Here is a 16,755-nt window from a genome sequence, read left to right as displayed (position 1 = left end):
CACCGAAGAACAGCATACGATGTATCTAGTTATAAATACATGTATATGCTATGCTGTACTTGTTTTCCTTCACGCTTCTATAACTACAGCAAAATACAATAACAGTTTACTTGTTCAAATTGTTGATAGCAGACAAGTCACAGAAAGAGATAAATAATGATGTAGTCTTTAAACTGCAATTGATTAAAAATTTAATAATGCGCGTTATGAAAATTTGTTTGCACACACCGTCACAGTTAAAAAGTTAAAAGACTACATCTTTAAAAACAAATAAAAAAGCAAGTTATTGCTTATATTTACTTTTTAAAAACCTTTAATGAGTACACTTTTTCTATATTTTAAAATCCCCGCTAATTCTTCTTCTTTCGCTGATATTGAGACGTAACCACTTGTAGGTGAAGTACCACAGATTTAGACTAGCGCTTACGGATGTGGTACGGAGGGTTCATTAACGTGGCAACACCTACCGTGACACGGGACCCCCGTTTTAAAAGTCAAAGCCTATGTGAAAGTACATGTAGCGATCAATGGAACAGCACATTTGATGTCATATCGTGAAAGAAATACGAGTTCTGAAAGAATTTGATTATCCAATTCTTGAATTGATTTTCAATTAAATGGAAGGTGAAGAAAACGAACAATTTCAATCAAATATTATAAACATATTATTAACAAAGTTTCTGAAATCTGAACTTTAAATAGTTCACATCTTTTTGAATTTATCTAATTGTAAACCGTGTAGGTATAACCACTATAAGATAGTGAACCGGAGCCAGTGGGTCATGTTGTCACGTCGAGAAATTGAAAGACAAAAGTACAATTACTGAATGGAGTATCGATGAAATGCCCCGCATTTGGAATTATTTCCTGTCTTTAGTTGGTAATCAATATTAACCTCATTGGAGGTAAGATCAACTTCTCTAGGCATCGAATGGGGTGTATTTACGTTGTCTGAGACGAGAATGGGCAACAAAGCTTTGTTTTCATTCTACACATGTGGGACTGAGATGCAATCGAATTAAAATTAGACAGGGGATGCTTACTCCTCCTAGGCACCTAATCCCACCTCTGGTGTGTCCAGGGGTCCATGTTTGCCAAACTATCTATTTGATATTGCTTATAGGAGTTATGAGATTGATCACTTCGTAATCTTCACCTTTCATCCTTTGATCCGCTCACGTATATCGCTAAATTAAAATTAGATCCTTTGATCCGATCACGTATATCGCTACACAAGCATTGATCCTTGTGTAGCGATATACGTGAGCGGATCAAAGGAAAAGGATCTAATTTTGATTAGACTGTCTGAGATGCAGACGCCATGCAGAAGTGTTCATACACCTAACAAACTTTAGTAATGCGGTCTTTACAGTTATAAGCAGATATCGTTCAAACTTTTCTGATGTTTTGTATTAAAGGAGTAAAGAGTAAATGCAAATATAGAATTATAGAATCAAATCTAATTTAACACAAGAAGTCCGTAGAATTCGAAGATATTTTCTAATTCAGCATTTCTAAATGAATAATTCATATTTTTAAACCTGCCAATAAACGTTGCGTCCGGTAACACGTTTCTGAAAGAGGTCTTTTGTCTCCTTGGAAAAGCCGGGGGGAGGGCACATGAGGGAACCCCTTGGAATGGCCTGAAATTTAAAAGTTTTTGAGGACAAGGTGTCCAAATTGACTTGTAAAATTGTTAAATTTTATCAACAGTAAGTAGACTACCGGTATGTAAATGAACATTATAAAACGATCTTCTTTTGAGAAATATATTCCTCCTCATGCTTGTATATGTGTTCATGATTAAATTGATATTCTCACTTCTCTGTAATATATAACACGACAGGGTTGTTACCTCACTAAATGCAACAACCTTCAAAGATGGATAGAGACTCTGGTCAGCCAAATGTAGGTACATATTCTACTTTCAAGGTATCTGATAATAGTGGATCAGAAAAAGATACATCTGCTGAATTATACAGTAAGCGTGAGGACATTAGTTCTGATACCTCTTCCTCCTCACAACCTCCGACTCCTCCACCGCCTTACATTCCGGTAAACGGACACGACTACGAAGAAAGTGCGACATTGTTGAACAGGAAGGAAAAGGAATCTAAACATGCTCTCCAGTCCCTCACAACAGACGACAATTTTGACAGTGTTGTTGAAATGGAATTGTCTGAGAAAGATCCAATGTGGCAGAAGGATGTATATATAGAAGAGGAACCTATTGTAAAATTCGAGAGACCGGGATTGGTGTACAGGGTCAGTCAACGTCCTCCTTTGCATCTCCTTCTCTTCTTTGCAATCCAGGTAAATATTTTACGAAAACTTTTGTATGAAGACATATCATAAGTCAAATGAGTTATGTTACTTCAAAATCAGGTATATACAAAACTTATACGGTACCAATTTTGATGCACCAGATGCGCATTTCGACAAATAATGTCTCTTCAGTGCTGTTCAACCGAAATTTTTGAAATCCGAAATAACAATAAACCTGTAAGAGCTATTTTAGGAGAAAACAGAGTGCCAAAAGTGGAGTCAAATTCGTCTAAGGATAAGAGCTATGTACGAGGGAGATAATCTTTATGAGAGGTGAAGACAACGAATAATAATCAATCGTGTAAATCCTATAAGGAATACAAAATAGAGAGTTGGGAAACCGCGGACCCCTGGACACACCAGAGTTTGGATCACGTGCCTAAGAAGAATAAGCATCCAAACATTATTGATTTGGTGAATTTATAGGCGTCGAAACCCGGGGTTAGAGGGGGGGGGGGGTAAAGAGAGAGATCGTCTATTTCATGCGTAAATTTTGAATGAGTTTTAAACTGTTTTGAAAATGAAGTTGATACTGATACTATGATCAATTATCATTTTGCGTTAAACAAATTTAAATTCCACTAATGAGATGAGGATATAAAGATTCATCCAAGGAAAACAGTCTAATATTACTTCACTAACTTTTAGCCGAGTTGTGTAGCAAGTCTCGGCTTTTAAATTGCCGAAGGATGGGCGTCCAGTCGGGCGAGCGGGCGGCGTCCACAATTAGCTTGTCCGGTCTCTAACGTTCATACTTTTTGGTGCATCTTTGTGAGACTGACATAACATGATCACATCCAAAAGAGGAAGGCTCCTATCTATTTTGAGGTCAAAGGTGAAGGTCACTTTGTCACTAAATGCCATAGATTTGAGCTTGTCCGGTCTCTAACTTTCATACTACTAGGGGCATCTTTGTGAAACTTACAGAACATGATCACATCCAAAAGAGGAGGGTTCCTATTTATTTTGAGGTCCAAAGGTCAAGGTCACTTTGTCACTAAATGCCATAAATTTCAGCTTGTCCGGTCTCTAACTTTCATACTACTAGGGGCATCTTTGCGAAACTTACATAACGTGATCACATTCAAAAGAGGAAGGTTCCTATTTATTTTGAGGTCAAAAGGTCAAGGTCACTTTTTACTAAATGCCATAGATTTGAGCTTGTCAGGTCTTTAACTTTCATTCTACTTGGTGCGTCTTTGTCAGACTTGCATATTTTGATCACATCCAAAAGAGGAGGGTTCCTATTTATTTTGAGGTCCAATGGTCAAGGTCTCTTTTTTCACTACATACTGTAGATTTGAGCTTGCCTCTAACTTTTATACATGTACTTGCTGGTGCATGTTTATCAGACTTCAAATCCTGATGACATTCAAGATTCATGTTGCTTTTGAAATCCAAAGGTCAAGGTCATTATCACACTAAATACCTATTGCGGTCATTCAAAGCTTCATAACAATAAATTATATTAAATACGTGCATGTTTTTACTTCGTGAATGCAAGCCTGCATACTTTTCCAAACTGCAACTCGGCCATACGCATCTTTGATGCGTTTCATCGATTTTTCTAATCTCATATCGCACTCGTCATTCGTAATATGAACTTCGTTAATGTTTCACATTTTCGGTATATTTACTAGTATTTGAATTATCTATTTCTCTACTTGTTTTGTTATTCAAATACTGTGGTTTCCGTTACAATTGAAAGATATATCAATTGAAAGTTACCTATGTATCAATTCCGTCCAATCTTTTTTCACTTGTAAGAAACAATTTGCTTCCGACGCCTATGAAAGAGCATGCTCTTCGGCATATGTTCAATTTCCATATCAAGGCAGGCAACAGACAAATTAATTGATGTTACTGAGATTTCGATAATAAATTGCAAATTTTGTGGTCATTATAATGATCTTATTTGCAAATACAACCTGTCATTAGGTCGAATGCTGACTGACGTGTTTCATACCGATTCTTAGGCCGATCTTTACATACTGATTTTGACAAAGGATTACTCTGTTAACTTCAATAAGATACAGGCCCCACGATGGTTGTGACCGGTCAACAAGAGATGCTTACCCCTCCTAGGCACCTGATCCCACCCCTTGTATTAACGGAGTCCTTATTTGCCCCCTTCTTAGGGTTTTTCTTTATAGGCATTATGAGATGGATCACTGTTCGTTGTCTACACTTTTTTCTGTATTTTTAAAAGAACTCTTATCTAGAATTAAGGAACATATCTGTAATAGGGTTTCAACAGTCTCGACTGAAGTCGGTATTTCGCAAATTTTTTGGTAGTTATAACGATCTAGTTCGTCAATACAACCTATCATTGGGTCAAATGGTGTCTGACGTGTTTCATACCGATTGTTAGGCCGTTCTTGGCACGCTGATTTTGACTACGGATAACTCCGTTTACCTGATCAGGATATAAGGCTCACGGTGGGTGTGACCGGTCGACAGGGGATGCTTACTCCTCCTAGGCACCTGATCCCACTTCTGGTATGTCCAGGGGTCCGTGTTTGCCCAACTATCTATTTTGTATTACTTAAAGGAGTTACGAGATTGATCAAGGTTCGTTATCTTAACCTTTGATTTGTAAGACCTTTCCTTGATGCAATATCACGGACTCACTGATAGTGTCTGAAAAAACAGTCACCTCATTTTGATGAGAAACGATAATTTTATCTATAGCATGCAGTCACGTTTCATAACACCCTAATGTCTTAAATTCGGTAGACCCTACTTCTTATATAGATGTTTAAAAATCATAATCTATTTTAGTACAAGCAATCATCTTTTACAGCAATGCCTAATTGTCGTCCCGTCCAGTGTCAAAGTGACCATGTTGGTGTCGGAGGTCATGTGCGCCAGAGACGAGGCAGACTTCAAAGTGCAGATCATGTCAATGAGTCTCCTCATGTCAGGGATGTGCACATTTCTACAGAATACCATAGGGATCAGGTTAGACGTAATGTGTCAAACAACTTGCTTTTTTTTCTATGACAGTGTTTTGTTTTTTGTTGTTGTTGTACTCCAGTTTTCAGCACCATAAACTGAGGATAGACTAAAGTCAATATTTAGTATACGGTCTTGCTTTACTTAAATCACACAGATACTTTGACATTTTGAATCTTATCTAAATTCTTATGTCAAACTAAATTCTATTGACGTGTATTAGATCATATCTTATCTTGGGTTATGGTTATGGAATCTGATTCTAAAACAAGAAGTTTATGTACAATGGTAATAAAATACGCCAAAATATGCATATGTAAACTTCATTTTCTTTACTAACCTTTGGTTTGACCCTTTTCACTTTTAAAATTTCGATTAAAAAACAAAATGGCTGGGTTCCTTTAAAATATTCTTTAAAATGTCAAAGTTCAACTACATGTGAATTTTTCGAAGAATGTCGGATCACTTCCAAAAAGACACATTCATATCTTCAATGCTTCCATAACAGCTATACAATGTGTGAATGGTGGCAAATAAATCCTTTAAGAGGAATTGATTACAAAAATAGGTACCTTCTATTCAATTCATGCTTAAAAATGACAACGTTACACTACATGTAAATTTTTCGAACAAAAGCCTCATCACTTTTACAGAGACACAAGCAGATTTTCAATGTGGCCATAACAAGTGTGCAAAGTTTGAGGAATGTCAAATTAGAGCTATGAAAGGAGTTGATTACACAAAATAAGTACCGTCTATTCAAGACATGACTAGTTCAACTATATGTAGTTGGTTTTGTTTTGTTTTGTTTTTTTTTCGAAAAATGTATCATAGAGACACATGCAAATATTCAACGTGTCCATACCAACTGTGCAAAGTTTGAACAATGTCAAGTTAGAGGTGTAAGAGGAATTATTACACAAATTAGGTACCGTATATTCAAGAGATGCTTAAAAATGACGAAATTCAACTGCATGCAATTTATTTGAAAATTGTCTACTCACTTTCAAAAAGACACGTATATGCACATCTACAATGTGTCCATAACAACTGTACATAGTTTAAGGAATGTCAAGTTAGAGGTGTGAGAGGTGTTGATTACACAAAGGAGACACCCTATTACAGGGACGCCGGCCCGTCATTCACCATTCTATAAACAGGATGCATGTTGTTCAACCCGGCCAAAAATATAAATTCCTCGAGAAGTAGTCATCAACGAAAGCCAGATAGGTTTATTTTCTTGAAAAAGTCAATTAAGTCTTAACTCGTCGTAATGAGTAAGTATCTATAGTCTGTTTCCCTTTTCTTAGTGACGTGCTTCATGCAGATTGTTAGGTCGTTCTTGGTACACTGATTTTGACTACAGATTACTCCGTTTACCTGATCAAGATATAGGGCTTATGGCGGGTGTGACCGGTCTACATGGGGATGCTTACTCCTCCTAGGAACCTGATCCCACCTCTGTTATATATGTATCCAGGGGTCCGTGTTCGTCTTACTCCTTATGAGTTATGAGATTGATCACTGTTCGTTATCTTCACCTTTCATATTCAGGAATATATAGTAGTCGCTTCGTAACTGCACTTTTAATTTAAAGTCCAACTCCTAACTGAATGCTGACTCGAACTTCGATATTTCCACAACTACTTGTTCACACTGTGTTTCAAATATTTTCACCATAAAAGGATTTGAAAAACTATTTCTTACAATAAAAGTTACATGTTGTTTGTAATTCATATTGTCCTTTGCTTAGATTTAGTTAAGTTTACGTAAATGATTAATTCTGCCTCAAACGTTACGGAACGATATCTATTGTATATCTGCTTCATTCAAATATATGGCTAATGTACGGCGGACAGTTAAAATTGTAACTTTAAATGATTGTTTCTCTCAAACGTAAATATGAAAAATAAAGAACACGGTCAAAAAGTTCACTGGGATATGAACTTGATTTATACGTAATCAAATTTTCACTGTGAATTTTTAACAATGTTCTTTATTTCTTGATTCACTCTGTGTACTATATCAGAAAACAGAAATTTCATCATCTGTATATTAGGAAATATTTTCTCATTCTTAAGATTATTGTTATTATTTTTTATATTAACATAATTTTTGCTTTATCTGCTTATCAGGATCCCTCTTTATCAAGGGCCAGTATCGATGTATGTACTCCCTCTTCTCGCTGTCCTTGATCTACCTGAGTACGCATGCCCAAGTCGTAGCTCATTCATGAATCAGACACTGGGTATGTCAATTATAATTGAAGACTAATAAGTATAAAACTGGAATTTAAAAAAAAAAGGATTCCTTTTGACATCTATTGTGGTCATTCATTACCGAATACGATTGATCATAAAGCTCGTCAATTTCAGATAACACCACAAATTTCAATAGCACAAGTGAAGCGATCGGAATAACATATTTTCAAGCTGTTGTGATCCCAAGATTTTTACAAGTATGATGTTTTTGTCTTCAAAAGTATATATATGTTGCTTTTTATTTTATATGCTTGTATTTCATCTTTATGTATATGTGCAAAGATTAATGTTTTACTACATATAGCGCTTTATTGATGTTGTTTAAAATTCAAATGGACAAGGGAAATTAAACCCATATATAGATATACATTATAAACAATGTTTGCTTTGAATACACACACTGATTTAATCAGTGTGTGTATAACTCTGGCATAATAAAGATACGATATTTCTTAAATGTAGGATAAAACAAGTAGTGTCATTTAGATTTAGCTCTTACAAGTTTATTGTTATTTCGAATTTCCAAAATTTCGGCTTGAGCATTACTGAAGAGACCGTGGGCATTATTTGTCGAAATGCGCATCTGGTGCATCAAAATTGGCACCGTATAAGTTTTACATTAAACTAAACTAAGTACAAATATATGTCCCAAATTCAAAATTATGAAAGAATGAGAGAGGAAAAGGGTTCCATGCATATGAGGCCAACACGTTCGCCTAAATTTCAAAATAGACCCAACAGTGTGAAACCTAGTAAACACCTCTTTTCAGATAATATCTTAATAAGTATACATAATAACAACCATAAATTTTAGTGCTTAAAGGTGTTAGATTGTCACAGATTTGAATAAAAACAGGCTTTCAGAAAAATTACATATTTGGTTTTATCAAACCTTTTCTTATCTTCTTTATCGACTTTCATATAAGCCAGTCATATTTGTGCACATTTAGTAAATGTATGATAAAAAAAAAATAGCATTGGCTTTCAAGACGGTTTGCATATATATATATATATATATATATATATATATATATATATATATGAATGGTCGGTGATCTTATTGAAAAATAAAATACACTGTAGCATCCTAGATTTATTACAGAAAAACATTGGTACATGTAAATCTTGTCAAAAAACTGAACGAAGTGGTTTCATTGTAGTTGTCTGGCACACTGATTCTGGCGGGGTTTCTTCATATGCTGGTAGGTGTGACTGGAACTGTAGGGATCTTTCTCCGATTTATTGGACCAATCACGATCATCCCAACCATTCTCCTCGTGGGGATCAATGTATTTACAGTAACTTACATGTTTTGCAGCACCCACTGGGGCGTGTCTATTTCGTAAGTTTAATATAATTATCTCAATTTGTTTTATTCTCTTTGTTCATTTCTACTATTTATTAATCATAGAATTTTCTAATATTTATTAATTTTAGAAGCTTCTACTTATTATTAATTATAGAAGCTTCTACTACTTATAAATTAAAGAATCTTCCAATATTTATCAATTATAGAATATCCTGATATTTATCAATAATAAAGTCTCTACTATTTCTCAATTTTAGAAGCGTCTACTATTCATTACTTAAAGAAGGATCTGCTTTTTATCAATTATAGAAGTATCCGCTATTACTCTATTATGAAAGATTCTACTATCTATTAATTAATCTGGCATTCAAACGATCGTTGTATATCGTTGTGTTCGATAAAACACAAAAGACTTACACTTCAAAAACTAATGGATATTGAGCTTTTATTAAAATTTCAACATATTGTAAAGGGCTTTAATTTCGCGAGTTTAAAATTTCGCTATTTTTCTTTCGTATTTCACGATGGTTTAAATTTCAGGGATAAACTTCTCATGTATAAACTCATAACCCTAAATACTTTTAACAGAACTTTGCGATGGTTTTATTTTCGCGATCGTTGATAAATTCGCTAATATAAAACCCAAGTGAATATTTCCCCTTTACAGTATGTCTATTATATCTATTATATCACCAAATTGACTTCAAACCCTAAACAAACACACAAGTAAAAAGGATGTGTCGATTACGATAAGAAATGTGTATGTTTATCAATGCATGTATTTCAATTCCGCTTCGGTATTCTGAATGTCATGATCAGAAGTACAATAATTGCAGTCTGTTTGCTGTTATTTGAGGTTAAGATTATATCTTCTATTTGCGATTCGGTTGAATCATGGATTGAATGGGAAAAAAATTGTCTGGAAGAAATATCACTCTGTACATCTGTTAAATACTAATGTATACTAATATATATATATATATATATATATATATATATATATATATATAAAGAGAGAGAGGGGGTGTAAATGAGCATTAGTATTAATGAATTCATGCCCTTTTTAAAACTTTTCAGAACTGCCAGCATTGCTATTTTGTTGTCCATGTACCTAGACCGCCATAACATGCCAATTCCCGTTTGGACGAAAGAGAAGGGATTTCATATCATTCGATATCCACTACATCAAGTATTTTCGGTAAAATAGTCTTACCATGTTCATGTCTTGAATGTGTTTTACATTTTAACGACTTTATGTATATCATTGAATTGAAACATTTTTTCTCCTTAGATTTTAATCAATTCTATTCAGCGTGAAATGAACCAGAAATCATGACGATATATAATGGCAAAATCTATACAAACACAGTGTCTTTGTCCAACAAGCTGAAACGGTGTATGGATATACTCTTTTTCAGCGAGTTGGATAAACAAATACAAATTCAAACAATGTTACTATTATAGATACTATATTTATCACAAACTACTTCTGAGTGAAAGATTCCCAAGCGTCCCGATAAACAATGTACAACCAATCAAAAACTTTCTTCTGAGTTACGTCTCCATATGAGTGAAAGATTCTCGAGTGGGACGTTAAACAACACACAACCAACCAACCAAATCTTCTGAGTTTCTTCTTTTAGATACAGCTGTCAAAGCTTGTAACAAAAGTGTCTTTGTCTGTAAGGCTGTACAGCGGTTTCAGCATCGCGTTTAAAGTCAGCATTTCGCAAATCATATGGCCGTTATAACGATTTAGTTTGTCAATACAATCTGTCATTAGGTCAAATGCCGTCTGGCGTGTTAAATACCAATTGTTAGGCCGTTCTTGGCACACTGATTTTGAGTATGGGTTACTTCGTTTTCCTGATCAAGATATAGGCCTGTGATTAGTCGACAGAAATTGCTTATTTCTCTTAGGCATATGATCCCACTCAACTCTGTTGTACCCATTGGTCCTTGTTTATCCAACTAAATCTTTATTTTGTATTCCTTAGAGGAGTTATGAGATTGTTCACTGTTCATTATATTCACCTTCTCATACATTACATATCCAGCTTCGTGAAAGCTAGTTTCATTTATTAATTCTGCGCAACAATCGGAAATGACTTTAATGGGTTGGTTTGTTGGATACTGTTTAACTTGTTGGATACTCGAGAAATTTTCCCCCATATGGAGACATCACTATTGCCGATGAGGGGCTGCAAAATATAGGCCTATGCTCGGCATTTACTGCCTTTGAGCAGGGAGGAATCTTTATTATGTCAACACACCTGCTTTGACACATGGCCTCGGTTTTGCAGTCTCATTCGAAGGACTGTTCCATTTAGTCGCCTTTTACGACAAGTAAAGGGTACTGAGAAGTTACTCTAACACGGATTCCCACAGGATATTTAACGGGTGTTGGATAAATCTGACGTATTTATAAAAAGGGAAATTTATGTAAACATACTAAACATACTAGATAAAAAGATTTTACAAGAAATATTGATGTATACTTTATGTAGTTTTTATTTTAATGCATATATATTGTAATTCTGTAATTATTGGGGATCGGCGTGTTGCAATAGCATTCTATTCTTAGCTGTTAGTCTAAGCCCCTATCAGGGTATATATATATATATATATATATATATTAAAAGAAATAGAATAAACAGTACATAAAGTTAAAAATTTATCGCAAGCGCTTTCATTTTATAATCCTCAGGCGTTACATTTTAAAATAGTTTCGAAATGGTCTGACGTCATAAAGGCGTCTAACATTTCACGTACATAACGACGTCATAAACGAATGAAGGGAAAAGGTTTTTACGTTAAGCATATTATGACGTCATAGATAATAACAGTAAACATATTTCACAGTAAGCTATTGAGAGCCGGTTTTAAGGTAGCTATTGATAGCTAGCCCCAAAAAAACTGCTCATTGAATTTTTTTCAATTTTATTTATTGTAACATTTTGACTTTATCCTAAAACATATCAAAAAATCAACAAAAGTAATCAGGTTAATTTTCGAGGAAAGCGAGATTGAAATCCCCTCTTTTGCAGCCCCAAAAGGCAAAAAATGCCAAAATTGAGCAAATTAACACAAAAGCCAATAAAAAAAATTTATTGGCACCAGAAATATTGTTTGTCATATATAGTTATGTAAATTAAACACAAACAGATAAAAAATCAACATGGATTAGAAATTCAAAATGCATCTAAGGAAAACATTGGCATGATTCGACTTGGCAATTGGCCAAATTTACCCAAAATATGACATTTCTCAAATACTATCAGGCATACATTTTCTGACAACAACAAAATTCTGCTCATAAAATTTCTGATTTTATTTCATTTTTACAATAAGTCCAGTAGTATCTAAAATATTGAATAGAAAAAAATATACCAAATGAGGTTTAATCTGAAAATATGTCAGATTTTGTAACCCTACCCCCTCCCTTCTAGAAATGAATTTTAAGAGATACAGTCAGCAGAGATAAACTGATTAAGCATTTCCAAATTACCATATTGAGCATTCAAACTCACAATACTAGAAGTTTCTATGAGCCATTTAAGAATGATATATAGTGTGTGCTACTGCAGTTGACCTTTTTGCACTCACAATGATTGCCTAAATATTTAGTTATTTTTCATACAATTTCTTGTAATAACTGGACCAAATCTATTACCTATGCATATTTTTTGATAGAAATTTATATCACTATACAGTATAATACTCCAAATATGTTTAAATAACCATTTCATATTTCAATAAATAATTAATATCAATGGAAAGAGACCTATGGACTGCCCATGGATCACTACATTTAAGTCCATCTGAGTCATCTTACCCTCACAGATAGGTGTGTCTTTCATAAGTTTAAGATTTCTCATTGTAGTTTCACATGGAACCAAAAACTCACTATTGGATAACTGAGAATGCATGTACATGTATATTGCATTAACTAACTGAAGTTTTCCCCAGGTGAAGGTCTATGTTCACTGTATGTATAAGGGGGGGGGGGGAGGTGTGAATTAGTTCCATTATGAAACTTTTCTAAAAATTTGATATACATTAATGTATCTATGATGTATGTTTCAACTAAATTTTGAATTACAAGGAAAATTCAAACACATTGATTGAAGTTATAAAATTGATATTCTATCATGTGCACATTTTTTACTAATATATCTAAGAAAGAATAATCAACATTGAAATTTCCTTTACATCTATGCAATATTATTGTCTTTCAAAAGGCATGTACTTGTAATATACGAGTACATGACATGTATTAAATTCACAATTTAGTTTAAAGTATGTTGTATAACATCCACTGCTCTGAGCTCATATAAGTGAATTAATGTTTTTCATCCAGTCCCAAATTTTGCAGTAGTTCTTTAATCTTTGGAACTTGATCAAACATTTTTAAATTTGTGGAGTTGTGGGGGTCCAGGGGATATGTCATCATCACTGTAAATGGAGTACCTGTTCAAAATATAGATAAATATATCTAAATATAGCAAAAAAGATGAATATCTGATATACTCAGAATTGTCTTTACAAATGTTTATCCAAAAAAAATATAGTACCTCTCTTGCTGTTATACTTGTTGACTCGAAATCCACTTCAACCTGCACTGGTCCTATCTAACCTCCCTCGGTCTTCAGGCTGATGCCTAGAAAAAAGATCATCATAACTGATATTTGCACAGTTAGGTCTATATTATACCTTTGAGTAATTAGATTGAGTCAGACAATGTGAATTTTAAAACTGTGTCTCAACACATATTCAGTTAAAATTTAAATACTGATGTTTCAAAATTATAAATTGCAATGAGATGACATGTATATACGTTTTCATAAACTGCCATAGACTTATCATATCTGTTTCATTTACAAAATGTGGGTCAAGAGAAGGGCATACGTGTAGTATACATATCTTACTTATACATACAGTGCATACATTTGCCTATGAGAGGGCATATGCAGACTTGTGATTAATTTACATTATTAAAAAGGTTTTGCCAACCTACATGTTTGTGTGAAACACGAAACTTCAGGTTTGATATATTTCTTAGGTCACTGAAATTTCAAAGTAATAGTATATGTATACTATAGTCTAGGGAATTATAATTCAACACATGCCCCCCCCCCCTTCCACTTTTTATCCGGTTCCCTCATACCCCTAGATAGTAGGTCTATACAGATATTTGTTTTTCATTACTTTTATACATGTAGTTCAAGGTATGTTATTTTCGTAACAGTTATTTTCATAACGATATTATTATTTTCTTAATAAAAGAGTTGTGAGAGCCCATGTTTACAAATGTGGTATACATTTACATGACATCCGTTCGTTTACAATCACATGCACCGGTGGGAGTTATATTTTATGCACATATGGAATACATATATACATAAAAAATAATACATCTACTGTATGTCGTGTGTTTAAACTTACAGATGTTATTATAAATCGCGTTGTGAAATAGCAGAGGAAATGTGAGTTGAACTTTTGAATACAAATTTATGGCATTTTTTTCACTCACCAAACGAAACTATGATTTCGTTGTCCAAGTTGAATGCATCCACCAACTTCCTCTTCTTGCAAGAAACTTTGTTTAGCCTCTCAATGACTGTATAAACAGTATTTAATCTCTCAGCATGCAGCACTCGGACATTACGATGCATCAATCAACAACTTTGTTTACGTAGCGCATCTATGTACATGGATTGGTGGTTGGTTTAACATTTCGATTAGCAAAAAGTTTCACACAGATGAAACATTTGATCTACCATTATTACAGACATTGACGTATACTTATGTGGTATGTGCATATTTTCTGTAGGCGAGTCAGTCACAACAACAAAACACTTTCGGAACCCCTTTTTGTTTTTCGACTATTCTATGACGGAGTAAGGAATTCCGGAAAATGAATTCACGTGAAAATACACAATTTTTACTGATCACGTGGTTGCTATCCGTCGCTACCTTAAAGTCTTAATAAAGTGTCTTTCTTTTTCTCGTCGGGAAATAGTATTTTCTGTACACAGTTTATAAAACGGAAATACACTGAATTGTCCGTGGCCACACACATCTATATGTTCACTAATTTTAATTTTTCTGTATTCGGGTGCTGAAATGTGTTGTTTATGAACTCGTATACGAGTTCGCAGAGTAGTTCCAGTTTCACCGATATAATGTTTTCCACAGCCAGCACATGTTATAACATAAATTAAATTTTTGGTGGAGCACGTCATATCTGAATTTACCGTAAATTCCTTGTTGTTAAATTTGAACGAATTTCCTTCCCTTAAGTATGGACACATTCCGCATCGCCGATCGTCACATTTGGTAATGGTGAAAAAAATTTTGTTGGACTTTTCCTGAAAATTAGATTTACATAACAGTCTCCTAAGATTTTTCGGTTGTCTCTTGCTGTTGATAAAAGTATATTTCTTCATAATTTTCCCCATTTTTTCATCTCTTTGTAGTAGGTCGTTGAGTTGCCAAACGATAGGTGTAACATTAGAGTTCCTTGGGTTGTATGTTGTAACAAACGGTAAAATGTGTGAATTTGTTGTGGGATTGATTTTGGATTTATTGATAAGATTTTCTCTATTGAGTTCTCTGGCTTTCTTGATTCCGTCGTTTATAAGTCTGATTGGATAATTCTGTTTTTGTAAATAACTATTTAATTCCCCTAAACGTTGTTCTCTGGTAGGTTCTTCGCTAACGATGGTACATATTCTTCTGGCGAGGTTGTAAGGTATGGCACGTTTTGTGTGTCTTGGATGCGAGGACGAAAAGTGTAAATACTGGTGAGTGGCCGTGTGTTTGTAAAAAATATCTTCCTTTTTGATAACAGAAACATCCAGGAATGGTATACAAGATGTACTGTAATCCATTGTGACTTTTAAATTGATATCCAATTCGTTTAGAATGTTCTTAAATTTATTCATATCCGTAATGTCTTTGTTCCATATAATGAAGCAATCATCCAAGTATCTTTTCCAGTTTTGTCTTATATATAGACCGAATTGTTCATCAAATGATTTTTTAACTTTTTGGTATAATAATTCCTCTAAATAGCCGAGTGTAAGTGTGGCATATGTTGGAGCCATTTTGGTTCCATTGCTGTACCTTTATCTTGAAGATAGTGTTTGTTGTTGAATTAAAAACATTGTTTTGTAGTACAAGTGCTGTTTCCTCTAAAATAATGTCTTTAGAAAAACGTTCATCTATTTGTTCTGGGTGTTTATCTATCCAATATTCTAGTGCTTGAAGTCCTAGTGGACAAGTAATATTAGTATATAAATTAACAACATCAAACGTTACTAATATTGCGTTCTTGTTTACCTTATCAGGTAAGTGTCGTAAGAAATCTAAATCATCACGGACAAAACTGTTGACTTCATTACACAAAGGTTTTAATATAATGTCCAGCAAGTTACTAAGTCTTTGTGTTGGGGCGGATGACCCCCCTACAATTGGGCGGAATTTCAAATCCTTGGGTCTAAGATAAGTGATGTATTCACAATTTTGAAGCTGTATTGCGTGTTTTATTTCATCCGATTTGTGGACTTTGGGTAAGCCATAGAAACAGCTTTCTTTCAAATCAAAATTTGTGATAAAATCCTCTTCTTTTTCAGTTAGTGATGACGGATGTTTTTGTATAATTTTTCTAATTTTTTGTAGAATCTTTTTGTTTTGATTTTCATTTATTTCCGAGTAGAACTCATCGTTGTTTAGCTTATCTAATATTTTGGATTTGTAGAAATCTGAATCCATTATTACAACTGCTCCCCCTTTGTCAGCTTCTTTGATAATAATGTTTTCATCCAATGACAATGATTTTAAAGCATTCATTTCAGTTTTCGATAGATTGTTTTTTCCGGTGTTTGAATTATCATCAATGAT

At 34.0% G+C, this 16,755-nt stretch overlaps 1 protein-coding gene and 1 long non-coding RNA gene across 2 annotated transcripts in view; one reads left to right on the top strand and one right to left on the bottom strand.

The window, feature by feature from the left end:
- Positions 1-1,814: 1,814 nt before the first annotated feature.
- LOC125658840 (solute carrier family 23 member 1-like) overlaps positions 1,815-16,755 on the top strand; it is a 32,537-nt gene continuing 17,596 nt past the window's right edge. The window contains exons 1-6 of the mRNA XM_048890269.2: positions 1,815-2,313; positions 5,129-5,286; positions 7,416-7,528; positions 7,656-7,738; positions 8,702-8,883; positions 9,928-10,048. Of these exons, the coding sequence (XP_048746226.2) occupies positions 1,864-2,313; positions 5,129-5,286; positions 7,416-7,528; positions 7,656-7,738; positions 8,702-8,883; positions 9,928-10,048 (1,107 nt within the window). The 5' untranslated portion in view covers positions 1,815-1,863. The remainder of the gene's footprint in view (positions 2,314-5,128; positions 5,287-7,415; positions 7,529-7,655; positions 7,739-8,701; positions 8,884-9,927; positions 10,049-16,755) is intronic.
- On the bottom strand, positions 11,774-14,832 carry LOC125658842 (uncharacterized). Its single transcript, XR_007363818.2, has 3 exons — positions 14,384-14,832; positions 13,425-13,510; positions 11,774-13,320 (listed from the first exon to the last, which is right to left on the bottom strand). It is a non-coding gene; the product is annotated as an uncharacterized LOC125658842 (long non-coding RNA).

The sequence above is a fragment of the Ostrea edulis genome, chromosome 9 (assembly GCF_947568905.1).
Source record: "Ostrea edulis chromosome 9, xbOstEdul1.1, whole genome shotgun sequence".
NCBI lineage: Eukaryota > Metazoa > Mollusca > Bivalvia > Ostreida > Ostreidae > Ostrea > Ostrea edulis.
The sequence above is the reverse complement of the archived record's forward strand: the minus strand, read 5'-3'. Positions and strand labels throughout refer to the sequence as shown.